The following is a 26,506-nucleotide window of genomic DNA, read 5'->3' as shown; positions in this document are numbered from 1 at the left end:
AGCTCGTGGCTGGCAGAGCCTATTTGCCAATCAAGGTCTCCAACCACAGTGCTCTTTTCCACCAGACTGCCAGCCCACGTCTGCTTAATTCAATTGTGAACTTCATAGCAGTGAGCACGATATTGCATTTATGTTCCTGACCGGGCACTGTCTTGGGTCACAAAGAGTCGGACACGACTGGGCGACTGACCTGAAGGCACCGTCTGACACAGAGTCCAGTTTAATCGAGTAGCATGACCTCAGTGTGGTGAAGTAGCCTGCCATCTGTCTGGTGTTGGGGACATAATTAAAAATAAAATCTCTGACAACCCAGAAAACCTCTGCCAAGGTAGACAGGAAAGCAACAGTTTTATTGTTGAATAAGCCGTAAACCAGACTGCGATGGGCATCACACGCAGTCTGCCAAAACAACAGCAAGGAAGACATCCGTGCTCTCAGGGCGAAAGCAACCAGTCCTCAAGCAAGGAGACTTGACGGCACCATCTGTTAAATATAGCTCCCCCTAAATTCACCTGGCAACTGGGGGTGGCCCTCTGTGATAGCGAATTGCCTTTCTCCAAAGGAAAATCAAACTCTTCATATCTCCATGATAAATAGGTAGTTTTGCAACGTGGATCCAGGTGGCAAAGTTATATTCCCACCTTCCCATGAAGAAGGGATGAGGGAACCCTATTCCTGCACTGTAAAACGATGCGACTTATTTAACTTTTAAAAAGATTTATATAGGTCTCAAAGGGGCAGAGAAGAATTTATAAGCACAAGTGTTCCGGAGGAAATGCTCTGAGAAAAGGGAGGGGCAACTGTGGCTTTCCCTTTTTCAATCAGGGAAATTTTTTTTTTTCTTTTTAGATTTGTGTTTGCCATTTCACTGGGGAGAAAATTTACTAGGTTAGGACACAGAGCAGGGCCTGCTCAAGTGCCCAGGGGAGACAGAAGTGGTGTGAGACAGCTCAGACTCACAACCGAGCCCTCCAAGTGGCCTTTCTGGATCTGGGCGAGGAAGAGGAGAAGGGAGACTTCTCCTCTGAGAGCGCTTTGGTGATAACATCAAGGTCAGCCTCAAGGTCACAGGAAGAGGGCTAGACTTGGCATGAACTGTGAAATGTCCTGTATAGCGCGATGTGGTTTAGAATAAGCCTGAATATATCTGGGCCCAGATAGTCATGATGTGGTGGACGTGGTGACATCAAAAAAAAAAAAAACCCAAAAAACTATGGTCTAATAGAGAACAGATGTGGTTTTCAAGGGAGAGGGAGGTAGGGGAGGGCTGGAGTGGGAGTTTCAGGTTAGTAGATACAAGCTGTTAAATATAGAATGGATTAAAAAAAAAAAAAAACGGGTCCTGTTATTGTTACTGTGTTACAGGGAATTATATTCAATATCCTGTAATAAACCATAAAAGCAGAATGATATATATGGTTCAGTGGGTAAAGAATCTGCCCGAAGTCTAGGAAACACAGGAGACACAAGTTCGATCCCTGGGTTGGGAAAGACCCCCCTGGAGAAGGAAATGACAACCCAGCCCGGTATTCTTGCTTGGGAAATCCCATGGACAAAGGAGCCTGGCGGGCTATAGTCTATGGGGTCTCAAAGAGTCGGATGTGATTGAGTGATTAAGCGCAGCACCCATGTATATTAATACACGTGTTTAACTGAATCACTTTGCTGTAGAGCAGAAATTAGCTATACTTCAAAGTTTAAAAAGCTAAATGAAATCTATGGTCTAGACCGTTCTGTGTCCTCTTTAAGTCCTGGTCGGATCCCAAATGATATGACTTTTAAAAGGAAAGGTACTGGCACTTGTCCTCAGCCAAACATTCTGTCAAAATTTTATAGTAGTTGAAGGCTTTCCCCACCTTGTTCTGTGCTCAGTAAACTTGGAAAAGGCATTAACTTCTGCATAACAATCTCTCTGGTGCTTGAGAATCATGACTAAATGGCCTAGATTTTCTTACCTTTGTGCTTAACAGTCTAGTATTAACAAATGGGGATAATTTGCTAAGAAGGAAATTAAAAGGAAGAATATAAATAAGGAATGAAAAGATTAAAGACTCACGAATGAATGTGAGACTTTAGAGAATTCAAAGTTGAAAAGGGAATTGAAATTAAAATATTTTAAAAATTCTACTTTTTTGTTGTTTTCTTTCTTTTACCTTATTTACCCATTCCAAACGCAGCATGTGCCTTTTTTTAAACTTGGCAAATGCAACGAAAGGGGTGGGCATCTACTTTTTCACAAAGGCAGGCCCCATTAGCATTTCTAAAGTACCTGCTCTTAACACTTTCTCAGTATTTCTTTTTGTGCACACTTGCTCTTCTGCCATGTGCTGTGCTTGGCCGCTCAGTCGTGTCCGACTCTCTGCACCCTCATGGACTGCAGCCCGCGGGGCTCCTCTGTCCATGGGATTCTCCAGGCAAGAATACTGGAGTGCGTTGCCATGCCCTCCTCCAGGGGATCTTCCCAACTCAGGGATCGAGCCCAGGTCTCCTTCATTGCTTGCAGACTCTTTAACCATCTGAGCCATCAGGGAAGCCCAAGAATAGTGGGTAGCCTATCCCTTCTCCAGGGGATCTTCTCGACCCAGGAATTGAACCAGGGTCTCCTGCATTGCAGGCGGATTCTTTACCCTCTGAGCCACCAGGAAGCCCACGCTTCTAACACATGTATACTTACTTAATATTGTAAGCAGTTTTTTTTTTCTATTTTGCTAATTTCTTTTCTTTTTTTCATTTATTTTTATTAGTTGGAGGCTAATTACTTTACAATATTGTAGTGGTTTTTGCCATACATTGACATGAATCAGCCATGAATTTACATGTGTTCCCCATCCCGATCCCCCTCCCGCCTCCCTCTTTACCCGATTCCTCTGGGTCTTCTCAGTGCACCAGGCCCGAGCACTTGTCTCATGCATCCAGCCTGGGCTGGTGATCAGTTTCACCCTAGATAATATACATGTTTTGATGCTGTTCTCTCGAAACATCCCACCCTCGCCTTCTCCCACAGAGTCCAAAATTCTGTTCTGTAATCTGTGTCTCTTTTTCTGTTTTGCATATAGGGTTATCGTTACCATCTTTCTAAATTCCACATATATGCATTAGTATACTGTATTGGTCTTTATCTTTCTGGCTTACTTCACTCTGTATAATGGGCTCCAGTTTCATCCATCTCATTAGAACTGATTCAAATGAATTCTTTTTAATGGCTGAATAATATTCCATGGTGTATCACAGCTTCCTTATCCATTCGTCTGCTGATGGGCATCTAGGTTGCTTCCATGTCCTGACTATTATAATCCTATACACTAACAATGAGAAAACAGAAAGAGAAATTAAGGAAACAATACCATTCACCATTGCAACAAAAAGAATAAAATACTTAGGTGTAAGCAGTTTTCAATACTGTTGGAATTCATGAGTGTGTTAGTTATCTATTTCTCTATGACAAATTATGAACAACTTAGGGGATTGCAACCATAAACGTTTATTAGCTTATGTAGTTGCTACAGGTCGGGAATCTAAGACAGGCTTAGCTGGGTGTTTCTAGCTCAGAGCGTTCCACAAGTTTGCAGTCAAGATTCTGGCTGTGGCTACAGTCATCGGAAGGCTTTACTCAGGCTGGGGGATCTGCTTCTGAGATGGTTCGGTCACATAGCTGCTGGTTGCCACAGGGGCCTCTCTATAGGGCCACTTGCGTGTCCTCAAGAGCTGGCACCTGGCTTCCAGCAGAGTGGGTGAGCCAAGAGTGAGAAAGGTGAGGGCCACAATGCCCCTTACCGCATAGCCTCATAAGTCACATACGATCGTTTCCGTAATCCATTGACTACACAGATCAACCACATTCAACTTGCAAGTGGACTCTTAAGACTGTGAACCAGGAACTCATCTTGGAGACAGCTACCACAATGGACATTTATAGTAGCTGCAATAATTCTACAGTAGGAATCTCTATATCTGTATTAGCTATTTACCTGTGGTTAGGTGTTATTTCCAGTATTCCATCTTTATGAATAACTCTTCCAAGCACTTTCTTGTATAAAGATTTTCATCAATACTTCAGATCGTTTTCTTTGGGTATAGTCTTCGGAGTAAGATTGTTGAATTATTTTAACATTTTTTTAACTTTCATTTTAAATCAGCTTTATAAAGCAAATTAATATTTTATATTGTCTATTTCAGTTAAGAGATGCATTTCCTTGAATGTATTTATGAATATCTTTAAATACCTGTTAAGTGACTCACAACTGCATGTTTAATGCATTCTATATAGCATATACTTTAGGTAGATATTCTAGATCATATCAGTAATATTTTGTTCCTTATGGTGTGTGGGTTTTCTTCATTATTATTTAACCATTTTATAGATCCTCCTGAGTTTGTTTGTTGCTGTTATTTTGGACAACTTAGAACTTGATGAAGATCTAAAGAAGCTTAAACAAGTAAGTGATGTATGGGGGATTCTTTAAATCAGCATTAAGAAAATAAGGGCAAAACATATGCTTACAGGTGATATTAAATCTGTTCAAACTTCAAAGCAAAGGTTTTAATAAATTAACACACTGAGTTGGCAAATGTTTTTCTTTTAAGTTTAACCTTCTCTAATATCAAGAAAGGAAATTTTTATTGCTCTGTAATTATCCTAGGGATATTTTAACATCATTATTTTGAGTAAAATTAAGATGGGCATGATATAGTAAATTGAATTTAGATTCTCCTTCAGCCATTAAATGAAGGTTGTTTGGAAATGAAATGCCTCAGGGCCAGCTTGCCATTTGGCATAGCTATATGTAATACTTTCGATCATCATCATAAAACTATTAAGCATAAATTTGCCTGACCACTAGACACTAAAAGAGAATTTAGTCCTAGTGCTCAAAGTAGTTATAAGAAATGGGATAGAATAACTGATCAACTGTGTGCCCGGCTGTGTATGAAAACAGATTGGGTGTTATGGCATTGATAATCATTTCCAAAAAATCTCAATGTAAATATGTGAAGATTCTGTTATTGATGGCTGGAAGATTACAGATGTGAATCAATATTCTCATAGTTTTTATTCCATGGAAAATACTTGGCTTGAATATTTGACTCTGTCAAAGAGAAGAGACCCTTTGAGAAGCAGAATTTGTGAAGCTGGGGAGCACCTGGATAAATATTCTTGGATCACCCACCTTTGCAATAGTTGGGATGTTAATAAAGAATATCCCATCTGGAACTTTCGAAGGGCCCCACACATTCAGAATTTTCAAATTGGATCAAGTTGTCTATTTTTTACAAAGACATCACGTATTTAAATGTCTTGTTGTTATTTATAATCTCAAAATCACTTTAAGCATTTCACCTTTTTACTCTTGTTTATCTCCAAAGTCCATGCTCTTAACCAAGGATAGTCAATCACGTAAAAAACAGCAACAACAAAAACCCCATATTTGATGTTAAGATGCTTGCTGTGAGCATATCAAGGAAGAATTTGAATCCTTTCCTGTTCTGAGGCTACACAAGCAAATGGTTGTCCAAGTGTGGTGAACCTTTCTTCCAGATCTTTTCAACTTGTAGCAACAGCGATTGGCTCTTCAAATGAGAGTTGGGAAGTTCTTTGTGTTGTTGATGCCGATACTTGTCTTGGCTTCTAGTTGTAGAATAAATATGTGAGCAGCAAGTTCAGAATTGACCAACAGTATAATTAGACACAACCAATAAATATGCACTGCTGTAAAGCCACTTTAATCCTTGCTTTACAAATCTGGTATTTATTTAAGGATTTAAATGACTTTAATCTGTTATTCCCAAAGAGGAGGATGGGGAAAATGTGAAAAACTATTGGATTTTCTTAATGTTTCAAGCTCCAGAAAGCACTCTAGAGTCCACAATCTTTATTCAGCTTAAACTTCTTTTTTTGTTTCAACCTTTGACCCTTTCCACCAGTTAGTCTGTATATAGCTTCCTATAGCTACATGGACATGAACACGAACTCAGTATAGTGTAGAGGTACAAACTCCAGGAGATAGTGAGGTAGGAGCAGGCCTGGTGAGTTTCAGTCCGTGGTGTTGCCAAGAGTCGTACACAGCCTAGCAACTGAACGACAGCGACAATAGCTACGGTCACAATTGTTGAGCACTGGCTCAGCGCCAGGAACTTTGTATTTTCACCTAGTTAAATTTCACAGCAACCATGTGATGCAGGTATTGTTCTTAGTTTCATCTGATAGGTGAGGAAACTAAGGCACAGAGAAGTTAAGCAAGTTGCCTGAGGTCACACAGCCAATAAGCGGCAGCGTTAGGATTTGAACCTGGGCTGTTTGGACCAAAAGCCCAGACTCAACCTCTACACTGTACTGAGTCACAATAAAGCTGTATAAATGCCAACCATGAGTCATGGTGTGCTGGAGGCTCATTCATAGGACTGTTAATAACTTGTTGATAAACAATGGTGGTTTAGAGGACACGGAGATCATTATAGCCATGAAATAATTGTTGATGTGATGGATGGTTTCCTGAGGAGTGGAGGTGAATTAAACACTCCAGTCATTAAAGCTATGTACAAAGTAGTTGTTTGTTTCCCCTCAAAAAGCAGATGATCTAATCAGAGGCACTGGAGTTGGGACTTCGGCAGAAGGTAAGAGCTGAGACATTTACCGTTCTCTCCTCTGATGGCAGACACTGTCCAGAGCTCCTCCAGCCTCAGGAACCTTCTGGAACAGTGACCCTCCTTAGACACAGATATAATGTGCTTGGAACATATTAACAGTTTAGAAAGGCTGCTAGAGGCTGTTACTGTATTTTGTTATGATTGTGGTGAAAGCAATTGTGTTAAAATATATGTTGACCCATGGACATTTTTCATGAGTCATAGAAGCCAGTGTGAGCCACCTTTAAAATGGAGAAGTTAAATATGAAATATTGAACGGGGCTATGAGAGAGAAAGTTGGTCCTTGTGCTTGGGAAGAGATTATGTCCCCAGGGGTGGACAGGTTGGGAAACAAGGGTAGAAAGCTGGACAGTGTAGTGAAGAAACTAGGATGGGAGAGAAGAAGAAAGAAGTGAAGACGTGAACGAGGAAAGCATCCAAGAGATGAAACTGAAGGAAAGAGCACAGACTGTGAATCCCAGCCTGTGATAAACGGGGAGAAGCGGGACTGAATCCTGTCAGGCTGCCGTCTAGCCAAGGACACCCCTGCAGGAGAAGCTCCCCGAGGAGCAAGAACAGTCCGCGGGATCCATTGTGGTGGAATCAGATTCTTCTTAAGTAGAAACATGGTTCTTACCCTTCCTTCTTATTTTCTGAAGTCTCCTCCTTGCCCTTTAGGACAGTGATTTCCAGACAGGGATGCTAAGCCCTGGGGCTCTTCAGGGCAAACATGGGACCAACAGCTTTCCTTGACACCTCGGGAAACCTAAAGGGAATTGTGCATTTATCCAACCAAAATGCCAACTTTAAAATACTTTTAGCTGGAAGTTTGCTAGGCAGCAACACTGCACCCTAATGCTCAGAAGCCTCTTCCTATATGCTCTTCTTCAAGGAAAAAGAAGCAACATTGAATTATTTATTGCTTCATAAAGGCATTTGGATAGAAGAATTTTTTTTTTTTTTTTTAAGATGGGATTCCGAGGGCAATAATAAAAAGGCTCCTTGGGGATGACTTTTGATGGGTTCTGATATAAATGCTCACCCCCAGGCCACCCTCCTCTGTGACATTACCAATGTTGGGCCTTTAGAGCTGCTCATATAGCTCTCCCTTTGTCACTCTTCGAAATAAATAATGTTCTGAAAACTCATGCCAGTTATGCATCTGCATAAAATTTATCTATTGCTTTCCTAGCAGCAGTATCACCGGAGCAATCATTTCCTGGCTGCCATAATTTATGTGACCCTGTTTCTAATTAAATAGAGACCATGATTCTCTTTTTAGCATTCCCAAAACCAAATACAGGACCTGGAGATAGATAGAAATAGAGAAATATATAATTTTTTTTACATAAGATCAGAAAATTGACTAGAAATGATATTGAGAATGTATAATTTGGCAGCTGAGGAGTCAAATCAATTTGCACAGAGGCTGAAAAACCCCGTTGACCTACCGCTGTCCTCTAAAGAGCAAGCCGTAGGAGACAATGACCTTGGTGCTCAGTGATATAGCAAAAACGCTGGAGAACGTAGGTGGAGTTTTGCAAACTTTGAAAATGAAGAGAGTTCTTACAGCTTTAATGATTTTTGCAAATTCAGTGCAAGACAGATATATAAAGTGTTCTCTTTTAAGCAGTAGAAAATTCATTAAACTATGAGAAAAAAAAAAAAAAAAACCCATAGAGAAGCCTCAGGGAAAGACTCATTGAAAAAGGAAGTATAGATAGTCTGTCTAGATTAAATCCAACGCTCTGAAATTAAAACTGTTTCCCCAGCTCTGTATTAAGTCCCACGTGAGCTCAAGCTTGATATTGTTTGATCTTTGATGGCGTCGTGTCCAAAACATAGTTGAGGGTAGACATGTAAAGAAGCTTCTCTATCTTATTGATTATCCTTTTAAGAAAAACAGCAGAAATCTTAGTGCTATTTAAAATGTGAGCTCCGAGTTAATGTTTCTCTGTAGTGTTCAGTTCAGTTGCTCAGTCGTGTCTGACTCTTTGCGACCCCATGAACCACAGCACACCAGGCCTCCCTGTCCATCACCAACTCCCGGAGCCCACCCAAACCCGTGTCCATTGAGTCAGTAATGCCATCCAACCATCTCATCCTCTGTCATCCCCTCCTCCTCCTGCCCCCAATCTTTCCCAGCATCAGGGTCTTTTCCAATGGGTCAGTTCTTCGCATCAGGTGGCCAAAGTATTGGAGTTTCAGCTTCAACATCAGTCCTTCCAATGAACACCCAGGACTGACCTCCTTTAGGATGGACTGGTTGGATCTCTTGTTTGGGGGTTTTTGTGTGCATCTGTGTCTTGCCTCCTGTATTGAAGTCCTTCAGGATTCAGGGAGACAAGTCGTGGTCAGAGGATCCACTCAGCTAAGCCCTGATCGCTGTCTTCTGGCTTCACAGAAGCAGAAAGTAGAGTGGTGGTTTCAGGGGGACAAAGAGGACTTCTTGTTGTGGTTCAGTGGCTGCAGGGTTTTTAGTTTTCAGAGATGAGGAAATCCTAGAGACCTTTGGTACACAGTGTGAATGTACTTAACACTACTGAACTGTACCCTTAAAGAGCAGCTTAGACGGTAAATGTTATGCTATGTATTCCTGACCACAGTTTTTTAAAAATTTTAATAAAAAGTTGGTCACCATACTGGTAAGGTGGTGAGAGCAGGCTCGGGGATTCTGACGGTGCAGAAGTTGGGTTAAAGAATATGAGTGGGACTTGCCTGGCAGTCCAGGGGTTAAGACCTCCCCTTCCAATGCAGGGAATGCAGGTTCAATCTCTGATCTGGGGCTGAGATCCCACATGCCTCATGATCGAAAAACCAAAACATTAAAAAAAGCAGTTTTGTAACAAATTCAAGAAAGACTTTAAAAATAGTCCACAACAACAACAACAAAAAGATGAGGGGGGTGATGGCAGCTAAGAAAGTAAAGACGAATTGCTAACTTTTTCCTCTCAACTTCTCATGCTCCAAGTTTCCAGACAGACCACTGGGTTACTGACCGATTCTTCATTTTTTTAGCTATCTGAACATCATTTACTATGGTGCTACCCAACAGATTTTTTTTCCACTGAATATTTGTATGACAGTTGGAAATCACATGCGACTGGAGGCATCCAGTATCTAGGATCCCTGCTGCTCAACTGCCCAGGGCCAAAGGATGAATATTCCGAAGAAGCTATAAATTGTCCGTGGTTGAGAGTTGGTAAACTCAGAATTTTACTCGAAAGCTTCAGTGTAACCCAACTCCACATGAAGCCACTGTCAAGCTTTTGGTCAGGGATGACTCTTTCTTGGGCTTCCCTGATGGTTCAGACGGTAAAGAATCCGCCTGTAATGCAGGAGACCTGGGTTCAATCCCTGGATTGGGCAGATCTCCTGGAGAAAAAGGGAACGGCTCCCCACTCCAGTATTCTTGCCTGGAGAATTCAATGGACGGAGTTGCCTGGTGGGCTACATACAGGCCATGGGGTTGCAAAGAGTCAGACATGACTGAGTGTCTAAGTACAGAGGAGATTAAGAGATACAAACTAACATGTGTGAAATAAATAAGCTAGGACAATCTATTGTACAGCAAAGGGAATTTGGCCAAGATTTTATAATAACTGTAAAAGTGAAATATAACCTTTAAAAATTGTGAATCATTGTGTTGTATAACTGAAACGTATATAATATTATAAATCAACTATACCTCAATTTAAAAATGGAGAGATAACAGCCTAGAAATCAAGAAGTCAATACAAAAATGGGGAAACAGCTAAAATTCCAAATGGAATTTTGGCTTTCAAAGGTAATAGTCAGGGATCCAGGAAGTCAAAACAAAACAGACAAGGTACCTATGAAAATTGGTGTCCTCCTAGTTTGAGGTGAATTATGTCCCCTAAAAAGATACATTGAAGCTCTAATTCCCAGGACCTATTAATGTGACCTGATTTGGAAATAGGGCATTTGAGTTGAAATCAGGTTAAGTCGAGGTCATTAGAGGTGGCTTAGATAGTAAAGAATCTGCCAGCAATGCTGGACACCTGGGTTCAGTCCCTGGGTGGGGAAGATCCCCTGGAGAAGGAAATGGCAACCCACTCCAGTATTCTTGCCTGGAGAATCCCATGGACAGAGGAGCCTGGGGTCCTGCAGTCCATGGGGTGGGTTGCAGAGGCGGGCATGACTGAGTGACCAGCAACACTAATCCACTATGACTGGTGTCCTTATAAAGAGGAGAAGAGGGGGCTCACAGACAGGGACTGGAGTGAAGCGTGTACGAGCTAAGGAATGCCTGGGGTGTGGACCATCTCCAGAAGCTACGAGAGTCTTGGGACAGAACTTCCCTCAGAACTTTCAGAAGGAACCAAGTCTGTAGACACGTGGATTTAGGGTTTCCAGTCTCCAGACCTGAGACAGTACATGTCTGCTATTCCAAGCCTCTAGTTTTTGATACTCGGTTATGGCAGACCTTGGAAACTAAAGCACCTCCCGGCCTCGAGAATAGAGGACCTCTTTCTGCCTCCGCGAGGTGACAGAGCTGAGCGACAATGGGTCCTCTCGGAATGTCGGGCAGCTTTCACCAACCAAGAGCAGCTTTCTCAACAGCTGGACTTATTTTCTTTTGCCCCTAACCGAACAACTCCTGCAAGAGTAAATTTTGTAAATGTGAGACTTTCCTGGAAGAAAGGTTACACTGAGCCCTTCCAAAATTTCATTCCCTGTGGGATCGACCCAAACCAGAACACTTTTAGAGACTGTTGTTTTCAGAAACCTTGCTCTGGGGCTTCCCCGGTGGCCCAGTGGTTAAGACTCTGCCTTGCAATGCAGGGAGTGTAGATTCAGCCTCCAGTCAGGGAACTAAGATCCCTCATGCCACTAGGCAATAAGCCCATGCACTGCATTTAAGATGACGAGGCAGCTTAAGAAAAAATGAAAGAAGGAAACTTTGTTCTTTGCCTCATCACCTGGCACTCAGGACGTTTAATAAGATAGCTCTGGTCTCTTCTGACATTGAACAAACATAAAATGACATGCCTAAGCCTGTTTGGGCTTCCCTGGTAACTCAGCTGGTAAAGATCTGCCTGCATTGCAGGAGACCCAGGTTTGATCCCCAGATTGGGAAGATCCCCTGGCGAAGGGAATGGCAACTCACTCCAGTGTTCTTGCCTGAAGAACCCCATGGACAGAGGAGCCTGGCGGGCTGCAGCCAAGTTTACATTGATGACTTGTTGGATGTGTCAGTCTGTGGCTGTGCTAGTTCAGAATTACTCTTATTATAGTTTTATCACAGATTTGGAAGGAAAATGGGTACAAACCAGGCAAGAGGCTTACTCTTCAGCATGCCGGGTCCCCAGCCCAGCTGTGGAGATGCTCTCTCACTTTGCTTTCTTTAATCAAGAGAACAAAAATTTTAAATGCCAACAGCACTTTTTCTCATCAGATCCTTTCACAGGCAATGGGAAAGTGGATTATTATGGTTCTAAGAAAATAAAGTGACAATTGGTTTCAGTTTAATGTAATGTCTGGCTGTCACCAAATTGCAGAAAGACTTTTGGTAGCTACGTTCAGACTTGTTTGAGGAACGAGGTGGTGAGTTTTGTCCTCTGTATGCCTAAACATGGGACACGAGGTATCGTTATTGCCTTGATGTCTTCGGGACTCAAGTTTCACACAGCCCTTCTGTTCTTTGTTCCAAGAAGCCCATTTACTTGTCCATTCTACCCAGAGCATTTCTGTTCTCTGCGTGTTCATTCAATTCCTTTCATCTTCAAGTCCCTACTACGTGCACAACACTGGGCCAGGCATGAAGGAGACAAGAATAAACAGCTAATTCTTTGCTCTCATGGAGCTGAGGGCCTAGTGGAGGAATTGGACATAAACCACATAATCGAAGCAGTGGATAGATGTTTATAATGTGAGATGAACTTTCTGCAGAGAAGAACAGCACTTGAGTGAGGAGTTCCTAGAAGACTTGAACCCAGATGGGGGACAGGGAGGTGGGGAAGGAGAAAGAGACACTTGCGTTGAGCTATGAAGAAGGAGCAGCGGTGAACCTCATGAAGATGTAGCTATCAGGGAAGGAAAGAACATTCCAGAGAGAAGGAAACATGTCCAGCGTGACCCCAGAAAAAAGTGGTGTAAAGTGAGTGTAGAAAAGTAAGTGGGGCTTAGACCATGCAGAGCCTGGAGAAAAAGGCCAAGAACGTTTCCCTCTGCCCCCAGAACAATAGGGAGTCCCTGGAGGTTTTTCGGATGGGAGGCAGTGTGAACTGGAGAGCTATTTGGGAAGCAGAATCAGCAAGGACTTAGTGAGTTTGTGGGTGGAAGGACATAAATGAGCATCTCAAGGATGACTCCTGTTTCAGGTCCATCTCCTTGGATGGATGATAGTACCATTCACTGAACCAGGAAACATTAGCACAGAGAAGATCATCACTCAGTCTTGGGCCGGTATGAGTGAGACTCTGAATGGAGAGACCTAATGTTTGGTTGCATGTATCAGTCTTGAGTTTAGGAGTGAGGGCTGGCTGGCTAGAGATACACATAGGGATGTCCCTGATCATTCTCAACTGTTTATCCAGAACCTGCCATGAGCCAGACATGTGTTCTAGGCACGAGGGGTATGTCAGCAAACAAACCAGACAGAAATCCCTGACCTTTTTGATGCTTCAGTCCTGGAGACCTTCTCTGTATTGGCATGATAGTGGAAGGTGTCGATCTGGATGAGATTGTAGAGGGTTGGGGGTTGGGGGGCGGGGAGATTCTGCAGCCTTAAGGGAAAAACAGAGCTTCCCTGGTGGCTTAGATGGTAAAGAATCCACCAGCAACACAGAGACCCAGGTTCAATCCCTGGGTTGGGAAGATCCCCTGGGGAAGGAAATGCAACCCACTGCAGTATTCTTGCCTGGAGAATTCCATGGACAGAGGAGCCTGGCGGGCTATCGTCCAGGGGGTTGCAAAGAGTCCTGCATGACTGAGTAACTAAGACAGAAGGGAAGACAAGGCTTAGTGATGCTGGTGCTTTGCCCTTCGAGTCCAGCTCTTTGCAGCCCTATGGACCATAGTCCACCAAGCTCTTCTGTCCATAGGGTTTTCCAGCAGGAATACTGGAGTGGGCTGCTATGTCCTTCTCCAGGTGATCTTCCCGACCCAAGGACCGAACCCCTGTCTCTTACGTCTCCTACACTAGCAAGCAGATTCTTTACCATTAGTGCCACCTGGGAAGCCCTTAGGGAAATATAAATGATACATCTTTGTTTTTGTCTCATGTAAATTTTGACTTTTTGTTCTGTTACAAGTAACACTTTCTCTGTCTCAGGTTCAGCCTCCTAAGGGGAGACGGCCTGATTGGTCCAGCCTTGGTCTAGTCAACATCATTCCTTGCAGGCAGGAATTTTGTATCTCTGCCTCTCAATGCTGGTCAGCCTTACAGAGAGCCATCAGCTTTGAACAGGGCAGATGCAGACCAGACCACAAAGAGGGCCACCCTGAAATGTGGCCCGTTTCCTAAGACAATGGTTTGTCCTCCTAACTCTCCATCCTGGCCTCTGCTCTGGAGGAGCTGGACCCCAAAGAAGATGTGAGCAATGAAAGAAGAGACCTTGTCCCCTTCCCAGTTCTAGACCTGAAGTCACACTTGTAGCTCAGAGAAGGTGGGCATGGAGGTGGAAGAGCGGGAGTGAGGCTTGAATCAGGTGTGAGTCTGGACTGCATTGGACTGACTTTTCACAACCAAAAGTGGCCAGGAAGCCATGGCGTTTATCTAAGAACAGCGGCCAGTCTTTTTCTTGATTCATACTAGAGGGTTAGTGGTTTCGTTGTGGGCCTTTCCTTAGATTCTACCCGCTGCCCTTGTTCAGCAGCAGACACGGTGGAGGCAGGGCATGGCTGGCATCATCACAACCATATGACTATTGAACATTTTTTTCTCTGATATTAAAAGAATGGCTTATTATTAAGAAATGAGAAATGTATATGTATGTTATTTTATTTGATGTTACCCCTATTTCTGTGTTGTTTTACATGAAATATGCTAATGTGTTTTCATAGTGCATCTAATAAGCCCTTTTAATCAAAGGATGCAAAATTGAATAACTCCACAATCTACCACAGGCGTACTTATGAATAGCACTTACAAAAGGCATGGTGGTTGCCTGAAACGAAATTCCTTATGCGGACAGTGTGTGAGTTGAGTTCAAGACCCCAATGTAGAGACTCCAGGACAAAAATGTGTGTCTTCCAAACCTCCAGTGTAAAGTGCGGGGTTTATTCTATGGTAAATATCATCACTGCTACTAGTTACCTGTCAACTAAGGCAGAACACATAGAAAAATTTATGGAGATAATGAGAGCCAGATTTCACACAGTCAGAAAAAAGAATTTGGTTGCTAAGTTGTGTCCAACTCTTCTGTGACCCCGTGGACTATAGCCCACCAGGCTCCTCTGTCCATGGGATTCTTCAGGCGAGAATACTGGAGTGAGTTGCCATTTCCTTCTCCAGGGGATCTTCCCGACCCAGGGATTGAACCCAAGTCTCCTGCATTGGCAGGTGGATTCTTTACCGCTGAGCCACCAGGGAAGCCTGAGAAAGAAGTTACAGATAAGCAAAGGGAAAATGCCAGATGAATTCTCTGGCACAGACTTGGAGCAGGAGTGTCAGCATGAACTCGGTTTATTGCTAGATGGGACATAAATACATAGATGCATAGGTGGAAACACAGCTACATCAATAGATATAGAGACACATAGCTATGATACATAGACACAACGATGGATACATACATAAATAAGTAGATACTAAATACAGATATGTGTGTATACAAGGGCCCATATACATAAGTATATTTCCTAGCTCTTTCCTCTGGGTGAGTCTGGAAGCAGTGGCATGCCAGTAATATCAAGAAAACCCAGTCCTAAGACTCTTGTTTCTAAAAATCATTCTCCAGTAAAAGAAATCAATATTCTTTGGAGAAGTGGCTGATTCTCAAGCTGAGGCAGGGAAAACACAAGATGAGACTTAAGTATTTTTGTGGAGCCAGAAAGTAAGGAAGAGCTTAAACATACACACATGGGTGTCAAGATATGACACTGAAATATAGTGTGGAATCCTGGATGGGATTCTGAAACAGAAAAAAAAAAAAAAGACAAGACAAGACATTCATGCAAAATCTGGGAAGTTCCAAAGAAATTCTGCATTTTGATTCAAAGTAGTCAACCAAGATTAATTTTTTGGTTTTGATCAATGTCCTGTAGTTATGTAAGATGCTAACAGGAGAAACAACTGGGTCAAGGGTGTACAGGAACTCTGTATTATCTTTGTAACTGTTATATAAGTTTAAAATTATTTCAGAATAAAGAAGTTTTCTAATGAGATTAGGATTTTCTATGGAAAGGTCTAAAAACACAACATACAGTCATAAACTGACTGGTCTGTTGTGCTGTTCAAGAATCCATACGTTTGTGAAGCTTTACACCACAGATACGTTGTATAGAATATTTATAGTCAATTATAATTTTTTTATCTTACAAAGTTGGAATCATAGTCTTCATCAGGAACAAAATACTTTTTTATGAGTTTGTTTCTGATGGAAAGTCTGATGTGGCTTGTCATTTCTCCTCTTCGTCTTAATAACATAGCTCATCTGAAATCAGAAGAGTCATCTGTGCTGGTTAGCCTGACTGATTCTGTATTGTAAAGAACCTAAGGAAAGGGCAACCAAGTGATGAAAAATACCACAAACGGGCCCCGTCAGCTTGTCCGTGGGCCACACTTTGCCGCCTTTTTTGTTCCTCGTCTCATCACTGTTGTGTTATCATTTGTGTACAGGTGTCCAGTACTAGGCCATGGGGCCACAAAGAGTCCTGCCCTTAATTAAAACTTGTCAGCTTCATAGAGGAGAGATACACAGAACTGGGGAGTTTTAGTGTGAAGCCCTGAGTGCTAGGGTGGAAGACCCAAGGAAGGAAGACGTGCCTCCCTCAGGTTGGAGGCAGGTCGAAAAGATGTGTCTAAAAATAATGAATCAGATTTTATTAAGAAAGTGGGGAAACACGTTTCATATGAAAGAAATAGCAGGTACCAAACTGCAGAAATAAAAACACATCTATTGCTTGAAAATGTTATTTTTATGGGACTGTCTGAAATAATGTTTAGAAGCTAAAGTTCTGGGGACTTCGCTGGCAGTCCAGTGCTTAAGAATCCTCCTTCCAAGGCAGGGGACATGGGTTTGACTCCTTGTCAGGGAACTAAGGTCCCCCCTGCCACAGGGCACCTAAGCCCACACGCTACGCTGAAGACTGGCATAACGTCCTCCCTACCCAAAAAGCTGAAGTTCTGGAACCTCAAAGGTTGTGGCCAAACCCCAGTGAACAACCCTTCTAGCTGTCTGACCTTCGGGAACAGATTTGAGCTCCTTGCTCCTAGGGGTCCTCACGCATAACATAACAGAACTAATTATGGTATTTATATCAGGGGGCTAAGTACTTACATTGAGGACTAAACCGGGTTAGTAAATGAGGCGATAACAAAGTGTTCAGCAGAGTATCTGCACACGTTTACTATTTCAAGTAGCCACTGTTATTCTGAGAAATCATCCTAGAGGAGATGGTTTGGGAAAGCTCTATTATAATTAACCAAGTGTGGAAGGAAAGTGTATTGCGGGTGTTGGGAAGGTGTACTCTAAGGCAGGAACCAGAAATAAAACTGCAGGGGGGACATACAAACCAGTATTGTTAGAGAGTAAGGGCAAGGCGTGAGGGGATGCTTTAAGCCATGCTGAGATCAGAATTTCTTCTCTACATAACCAGTCCATCCTAAAGGAAATCAGTCCTGAATATTCATTGGAAGGACTGATGCTGAAGCTGAAGCTCCAATACTTTGGCCATCTGATGGCAAGAGCCGCCGACTCATTTGAAAAGACCCTGATGCTGGGAAAGATTGAAGGCGGGAGAAGGGGACAGCAGAGGATGAGATGGTTGGATGGCATTGCTAACTCAATGGACATGAGTTTGAGCAAACTCCAGGAGATGGGGAAGGACAGGGAAGCCTGGCGTGCTGTGGTTCATGGGGTCGCAAAGTATCTGACACAACTGAGCAACTGAACAACAGCAAAGAGCAACGTAGTTGATGATCCTTGAATTACTTGACGATCTAGGAACAAGATGGTGTTTCTTCCTTAGCTGTTCCGTAAGATCAATTTAAAGGGACAGATGAAGTGCAAGCCCAGCTAGGAGGGCAGAAAGGGTGACCGTGAGTGGTTTTAACCTGGTCAACCAAGTGACCACTTGACTCACCAATGTGGAACTATTGGTGGCTCCATCAGAAGCAGACCACTGAGGGTGGGAGAGACATGGGGCTCAAGAGAGGATGCAGGGAGGTTATTGCAGAGGAGCCGAGTAGATGGTAAGCAAGTTTCAAGAAGCAAGTTTGAAAAAAGCAGGGAGAAGAGAGAGGAACACAAGCTCAGGAGAAATGTTTGCTTTTCTCTATTTTTTTTTTCTAGCCATGCCTCTCAGCATGTGGGATTTTAATTCTCCTACCAGGGATCAAACCCATGCCCACTGCCTTGGAAGCATGGAATCCTAACTGCTGGACCACCAGGGAATTCTCTTTCCTCTATTTTCATTTTTTAAACCAAGATTCTTGAGAAAATAAATCAGTCCACACAGGCAAGGAGAAGAAATTGGAGCGAGTGGGAATGGGTGAGGTGGTCCCAGCCTGGCTGGAGGAGGGGATCTCCAGCATGCGTGTTGCCCCCTCTTCATTTAGCCCCCTCACTGAGATGAGACCATTTTCACGTCGAGCTGGCTGTTGCTGGGGCTTGGTGATAACTTTAGTTTTTATACCACATTTCCCTTGAGTAATTCAAATTACAGGCAATATGCTATCTCACTTATATATCTGGCATTTATATAAAAGAATGAAGATCCTCATTTTTCATTTGAGCACATTGAAATCCAAAGCAGCTAAGGGATTATAGAATAAAACAAAAATTTAAATCTACATCTTCTTACTTTTTTACTGATAGACTATGCTATCTCCAAAATTTTCTAAAGCAAAATAGGGAGGACAGTTGCACACAAAAATATATCTTCTGAATTCCCTTGGGTCTGGGGTTTTTTTCCCCCTATTACTCATTGAATATTCATCTTGTAACAAGAACCAAGCGTCTAGTTTACATGGAGCTCTAATATAATTTCATTTGAAGTAGAGCAAAAAAAAAAAAAAGAACCCTGCATTTTTTATCATAATAAACCTGTTTCTGTGACTCAGTAAATTCCCTAATGGAAACAGCTGTGTCCTGGTTGAATAACACAAGACAGATAAAAAGTAAAAGAGAGGTGTTTGGGACCTAGAGGAAAAAACATACGAAAGCAAACTGTATTCATTACTGCTGTCTCAAGGAAACCTCTCATTCCATTAATAGGATTTTAAGGGACAATAATATTAATATAGGGAAAACATCCATTCAGCATAATTTGGTTTTCTAGCTTTTTAATAGTTTTCTTATTGTTAGTAACTTGCTAACATTTCCTGCAAGCTTAGTCTTGTTGGAAACAGTACCTCTATTACTGCACACAGAACTCTCTGCAGGGTGTTTAAAGCCTGTAAGTTCTTAGGTTCAGAGCAGGTTCTTTCAAGAGCTTGAAAGTGAATGAAATGTCCACTGTGCAGCTTAGGGATGTCATTGCTGTTGTTGTTCAGTGACTAAGTCGTGTCTGACTCTTTGTGAGCCCGTGGACTGCAGCAAGCCAGGCTCCTTTATCCTTCACTATCTCCTGGAGTTTGCTCAACCTCATGTCCATTGAGTCGGTGATGCCTCCAACCATCTCATGCTCAGCCGCCCCCTTCTTCTTTTTGCTTCAGTCTTCATCAGGGCCTTTTCCAATGAGTAGGCTCTTCGCATCAGGTGGCCAAAGAATTAGAGCTTCAGCATCAGTCCTTCCAATGAATATTCAGGGTTGATTTTCTTTATGATTGACTGATAGAGACATTAATTTTTAAAAAAATGTTTGATCAATACTACCAATAGAGCATCTGCAGTTTGGGTTGTAAAATCACAAAAACAAAATAGCCAGAGAAACTTCCTTGAAGAGTAGCAGTTTGTGCTTTAGGAAGAGTCTCCATTGTGAATTACTGAGTCATGCATCAATCCAGAAAAGCCAGCAAAAGCCATTGTGGAAAGAAGCAAAGAGAATTCTGCTTTGATTTACTCAGGTGACACAGAGGAGCCTTCCTCCAGACTGAGCAAAATCTGGTCCTTGTTCATATCTGGAAGAGCCACAAAATACTCTTCAGTTACGTTAACCCTCAGATCTATCCACATTTTTCAAGCCAGCATGGACTAGATTTTCAAATGAGAAGCTTCCCCAAGCCTGAATGCTTTTTAAATTGTTTTCTTGTAGAAAATCACACCAAACATTAGAAAAAAAAATTTATTTAACGTAATCCTTCAATTCAGTTATTTGTTGCTGCATTCAGACAGGCACTGAAACCGAATAATGCTTGAATATTTTAACAGAAGAAAGTCCAGGCTGAAATATGGAAGATTTAAGCGATGAGGCAGAACAGGGTGTGTGTTATGCAGACCAATTACTCCCAACTCTCTTGAGAAGCACAAGTAAAGGAAAAAGGCTTTTAGCCGCCCAATGTGCAATGATATCTCAGCAAGACAGATGCTGAGCCATAGAATAGCGCTGAGCTGAGATGATTTATATTTTTTTTTAAAGCTCAAGATTTGAAATTTTTTCCTTTGATTCTAATTTCCTTTTTGCAAAATGTCTTTTTTTTTTTTTTCAAGTCATGTGAGTCTGTTGCAAAGCTATCGTGTAGTCTATCTGCTCCAGCCAGACTTCGTGCTCAGTTGAAACCATTATAACCTCCTTCCTTTGGACTGTTCTTTGCATTAGGTTTTTCAATATAGAGAAAAAAATCCTGGGATTCTTTGCACTATGTTTCTTCCGTTCAAGAATCACAATCTTTGAAATAATTTTTAAGCAGAAATTTACAATTGCAAACACTGTATGTTAAGGTCTGTAATAATATAGTATAATGATCTTAAATTATTATCCAGTATATCCAACATAATCCATATTATTCACTCATTTGCGTCAAGGTAAATTTAATCTTGGAAAATCTGTGCTTACATGTAGAAGGGGAAAGAAGTTGGATAAAAGCTAGAATACCATTTTATCACATATTAAAGAAACTTTACAGTGGCTTCAAAATACTATGAAACACATCCCTTTATCCTGGCTGCCTCATCCCCCTCCATGGCCCATTCCTTCCACATACACACACCCTCTAATACCATCTTATGCTTTCTTCTTTTTATTTTGTTGTAACTCAGTCCTGATCGTGGGCTAGTGAAGAAGAAATGGTCAAGGTAATGGAGGTTAATAGCAGTGAAGTAAGAATTAAATGGTTGTGCTCAAATGCATTATCTGCTCTTAAAAAAAAAAAAAAAACTTTTTACTTTAATATACTTATGCATGCTTGTGTACTAAGTCTTTTCATTCACATCCAACTCTTGGCGAGCTTGTGGACCATTGCCTACCAGACTCCTTTATCCATGGGATGCTCCAGGCAAGAATACAAGAGTGGGTTGCCATGCCCTCCTTCAAGGGATCTCCCCAACCCCGCCAGGGATCGAACCCCTGTCTCCAGCATCTCCTGCATTAGGAAGTGGGTTCTTTACCGCTAGTGCCACCTGAGAAGCGAAATAGGCATTTTGCTGAATTTTTACAAGTTGAAGCCTCCCAGCACCCAGTTCATGAAATATTGACTGTAGCTTCGAAGCCCCTCCCTGTAACCAATCCAGTCACCAAGCTTCTCCCTCACCCCAGGATCGATGCTGTCCGGGTACCAAGCAGATAGACAGACTAGTGCTGCCTGGTGTTTATATTCATGGGCTCATTGAGTATGTTCTTGTTTGTTTTATCTGGCTTCCTTCGCTCAACATTATATTGTGAAATTCATCCCGGTTTTGTGCTTGGATGTTGTTCATTGGCTCAGATGTTTCAGTGGATCACCGTTTGCTCTTGTCTTCAGGGGCTGATGGGCACATGATGAGTTTAAGCTTGGGACTCTTACAGACAACACTGCTGTGGGTTTGGGAGGGTGTAGCTGTGCTGGGCGTGCACACAGGTCTGGGAGGTGTACGTTTGCCCGGCCGCCAGGTGGCCATCTCTTCATCCTTGTTGATACTGCTTACCTGGACACAAGAGAAGGAGCACGTGGTCCCCGGTGCTCAGAAAGAGGCCCCTTCTCGCGGGTAGAGGATTCTCATTAGTGCCTCAGCATGAAAGCAGACATGCCCACCGTTCCTGCAGCTGCTCGTCTTTCTCCACCTTATTTATTTTTTTTAAATTTATTTATTTGGCTGCACCGGGTCTTAGTTGTAGCACATGGGATCTTTTCAGTTGCAGCATATAGGATCTAGTTCCCTAATCAGGGATCAAACCTGGGCCCCCTGCATTGGGAGCACAGGGTCTTAGCCACTGGACCACCAGAGAAGTCTCTCTTTCTCTGTTTTAATTGCTCCTTTAGGCACATCAATGGGGTAGCAATGCCTGATAGTCAACAGGACAGTTTGCATGATCCTGAAGAGCCTTCTGAGTCATCAAAAGATTTTCTCACCTGCTTCTTTTCAGTTTTATGGTGCAATGATCAACTCATGCTGAGTTCAAGCCCGCTTAGTCACAAACAGTTATTCTATTTCTACTCTCTAGAAGGTGCTGTAAAAGCAAATTAAAAGTGGAATCTTACCCTTAAGGAGCTTACAAGCTTTAGGGAGTATAAATAACTCTTAATACAAGTTAGAATGAGATGAGATCCATTTTGAAAACATAGGCATGGGATTATTTTTTAATACTGGTAACCTACATGTATTAAACATTGTATTATAGGATATTTGGTTAAATGTTACAAAATATTATGTGTAAACTTATTCTAAACCTTCCTCTGTTCATCAGTGGCAGACATAAGTTCAGGTTAAACACGACAGTCTAATTTTATTCTCTTCTGTAAATCCAGGGACACCTATATTTCACACCAACAAATTTATTCAAGTAGTAAATTTTCTGCTTATCTCTCCATTCTTCAGAATATACCTAAAATCCCTCTCTTTTATTTCCCAGTTATCTGCTGGAGAGTTTAGTTCCACCATCTGATCTGTGTAATTATTTATTCAACAAATGACTGTTTAGCTTCCTTTGTGTCAAATATTGTGGCCGACCCCAGATGTGGAATAATGAAAAATTCCCATACGATCCTTGTCCTCTGAGAGTTTCCAGTCTCAGGAAGGACAGATAGAGCATTCAAGTCAGACACCGAAAGTTCAAATGATGCTCCGTGTAGTGGTTTTCACGGCGTCCCCCGCAAACGGATGCCTGCCAGGAGCCTCAGAAGGGGACCTTATTGGGAAATTAGGTTTTTGCAGGTGTAATCAGTTAAGATCATCCCGGTTTAAAGTGAACCCTGATTTCAATGATCGATGTCTTCATAAGAGAGAAGAGAGGGATATTCCGGTAGAGAGATACGGAATCACACAGGCTAAGCGTGATGGGGAGATGCTGAAGTGATGCAGCTTCTGGCCAGGGACCACCGGGGATGGCCAAGAAGCTGAGAGTGAAGGAAGAAGGCTTCCCCGGAGTCTTCAGAGAGGGCATGGTCATGCTGCTCCCCTGGCTCGGGACTTCCAGCCTACAGGGCGCAGAGAGGATCCATTTTTGTTGTTTGAAGCAATTGGGTCTCACAGCAACCTGTTACCACCGTCCTAGGAACCTGGAACAGTGTGTGTTAGGTTGAAGCACAAGAATTCACCGATTTCGTCTGCTCTGACCTACACCAACATGGTAAATTCGTGTGTGCCCTGAGCTTGTGAGGGGGGAAATCTTGGTGATGAGAGAAAGCTTCTTGGGGAATTGCCGATGGAACTGAAATTAGAAAAGCAAGTAGGCGTTCTTGAAGAACAAGAGCAAAAAGGGAGGAGAGGAGCTCCCAGGGCGACAGAGGCTCTGGGTCAGACAGAGGCCAGGACACTTTTGAGGAGCTGAAGAGGCAGGTGTGACTGGGATACAGTGTGGGCACAGGGCCAGCTGAGGGCTGGACAGGTGGGGACAGGTAAGGACAGGTAACACCAGGTCTGCTGCTGAAGCCTAAAGGCTGGCAGTTTTGTTTGAGGGCAGCGGACCACCGCCGAAGGGCTTAAGGCGGAGGAGAAGATGACTGTGACCACAGATCCGGGATGGATTTGAAGGAGCCAAACCACACGGGGTGTGCGAGGGTGGGCGGGAGCCAGGGGGTGCTTCTGACCAGGGGATCACCAGTAAGGATCCAGAGAATGGGCCAGCTGAGAGGTTTTTAGGAAAAGAGTTCCATGTTTTTTCTTCTGATGGCATATCCTAACTAATATACCATCTGCCCTTGTGTCTCTTTGAAGACTTTTAATTCTCATAAAATGTGCATCCCAGTCCCGGCAGGCCTACAGCTCCAGTGTTGACTAATGTGATCACGTGTAGCAATTCTGCCGCCAAGAAGTCTCTAGAAGGACAAGCAGCACCTTCTTTATTTTTTTCCTAATTTCTCCCTTTTTCCTCACCTTGTGTTCACAACACTTTGTGTATAAGTCAGCTAGAAGGACTATTATATTTTATTGTCATTATTTATTTCTGTAGCCATCCGTTATAATGCGGGCTCCGTGAGAGCACATGCCGTGTCTTAGTTATCTTTCTGTCTCCAGAACTTAGCATGGAACCTGGCCTATGGGATTTGATTTATAAATGACTGCATCGATGTGTAAATAAATGAGTCAGCAGTCGCATGAATTAAATACTTCATTTCTGCTCTGTCTTCTCAGCCTGTCTTTGGCTTTTTATAATTGCCTTCCTCTCTGGTCTGAGTTAACATATTAGTTATTTTTCTTTTTCCCCTGGGTGCTCTGCTTACCACTACAAATATTTTTCTATGAGTTGTGCCAATAAACTTTTGGAAAACATGTCTCTTGCTCATGCATCTCTGTTTATATATGGAGCCGTTTTTCTGATTGCCTGCATCTCCTGGAAGTGCTCGCAGGGTTTGTTCTACACCTTTGGGAGCTCATTCTGCATCACTGTTGTTGTCATAACCGTCAAATTACTGAGAGCACACGGTGTTCAGTGTCCCGCTCAGGGAGGGAGAAGGCGGTGAACAGTGGTGGCCTCTTCCCTAAATGATCCACCGCCAGAGACAGAGAGTCAAAGATGACTCACAAAGCTATAGAAGATATACAAATGGGTAAGGGAAATATTCATATTATATAAAACCAGAAGAACAGTTCCTACAGTGGTTATTCAGTCAATAAGTCATGTCCAACTCTTGTGACCCCATGGACTGCAGCACACCAGGCCTCCTTGTCCATCACCATCTCCCAGAGCTTGCTCAAACTCATGTCCTTTGAGTCAGTGATGCCATCCAACCATCTCATCCTCTGCTGCTCCCATCTCCTCTTGCCCTCAATCTTTCCCAGCATCAGGGTCTTTTCCAATGAGTCGACTCTTCATATCAGGTGACCAAAGTATTGGAGCTTCAGCTTCAGCATCAGTCCTTCCAGTGAATATTCAGGGTTGATATCCTTTAGGATTGACTGGTTTGATCTCCTTGCTGTCCAAGGAACTCTTGGAGGGAGAAAAAAAAAAAAAAAAAAGGCAAGTTTCCCAAACTAGGAATCAGGAATAGAATCTGCCTGTGGGCTCACAAGCAGTTGGACAGCCGAGCCTCATATGGCACTGAATTTGGGATGTCCCCTCACAATGCTCATGGTCTCTCTGGCCAGTTTGGTTATCCCCACACGGTAGGAAGGAGGAGCTGCCGTCTGTTGTCTTTGTAAAGGCTTCCTTGGCCTCTCACGTTCATCTTCCCAGAAACCCAGGACAGACTGTCACTATAAAGTAAAAGCATATACCGCACAAAGGATAAGAAGTAGCTTTTGAAACATACTTCCCTAACCCCACCAAGAAAGACTGTCTGAATTAAAGTACTTTTTGACCTCTCAGCTCAGAATGTGTAATGTAAATCCACAGCTTCCATGAAACCTAATCTGTAGAAATATAAAAACAAACTAACAGAAGCAGAAATAAACAAATAATAAAACCATTTGCTTGTTAATCCCCAGATAGCTGATGGCGTGTAATTGAATAATTCCCAAGCATCTTTATAACTGCATAGAAAACTCTGGCTTTATGTACCAAATGTGTTGTTTCCATTTTGAGTTTTTCTTTCATTAATCTGCTAAACTAAAAATGATCAGTATCCTTGACATTCTCCCTCTTTCAAACATTACCACTTGGGATTTTCAATTTTTTTTTGTTTTTTTATTCTTTTGATTTCTGTTTCCAGCACACATATTTATAAAACATTTTGCTGTTTAAATATGTTGGTGATAATGTCAGTCAACAATAAAAAAATCATGTTTGGGATGGAAAAGGGATTATGTTTCAGAGTAAAATAAACATTTTTCTTCTAATTTTATTTTTTCTGGTTTAGTTTTGGTTCCGTTTTTGTTTACTCAGAGCTCAGACTTTGAATACTTGATGGGGCTTTACTGCCACCTGCTGTTTCTTCATGTAATAACTCATTGTTCTTTGATTCAAATATTCTGATAGACTCTGACATATAGATTCCCCCCTTTCCTCTTACTTTTTCTTTAGTTAAAGCAAAGTGAAGCAAATGCAGACACCAAGGAAAAGCTCCCTTTGCGACTTCGCATCTTTGAAAAATTTCCAAACAGACCGCAAATGGTGAAGATCTCAAAGCTTCCTTCGGATTTTACAGTTCCTAAAATCAGGTATTAAAGTATTTCCTTACTTGTCTATCTCAATTACGCTGTAGAACATTCATCTTAAGTCTGACTCATCCCTTTCAAAC

The 26,506-nt window shown here is 42.4% G+C and overlaps 1 protein-coding gene across 4 annotated transcripts in view; it reads left to right on the top strand.

The window, feature by feature from the left end:
- NALCN (sodium leak channel, non-selective) overlaps window positions 1-26,506 on the top strand; it is a 296,965-nt gene that overhangs the window by 179,026 nt on the left and 91,433 nt on the right. For all 4 annotated transcript variants that reach the window (XM_043892088.1, XM_043892089.1, XM_043892087.1 and 1 more), the window contains 2 exons: window positions 4,362-4,436; window positions 26,290-26,426. In XM_043892088.1, the coding sequence (XP_043748023.1) occupies window positions 4,362-4,436; window positions 26,290-26,426 (212 nt within the window). The remainder of the gene's footprint in view (window positions 1-4,361; window positions 4,437-26,289; window positions 26,427-26,506) is intronic.

Source organism: Cervus elaphus, chromosome 30 (genome assembly GCF_910594005.1).
Source record: "Cervus elaphus chromosome 30, mCerEla1.1, whole genome shotgun sequence".
In the NCBI taxonomy this organism is placed as follows: domain Eukaryota; kingdom Metazoa; phylum Chordata; class Mammalia; order Artiodactyla; family Cervidae; genus Cervus; species Cervus elaphus.
Note: the sequence above shows the minus strand (reverse complement) of the source record. Positions and strands in the feature narration are given on the sequence as shown.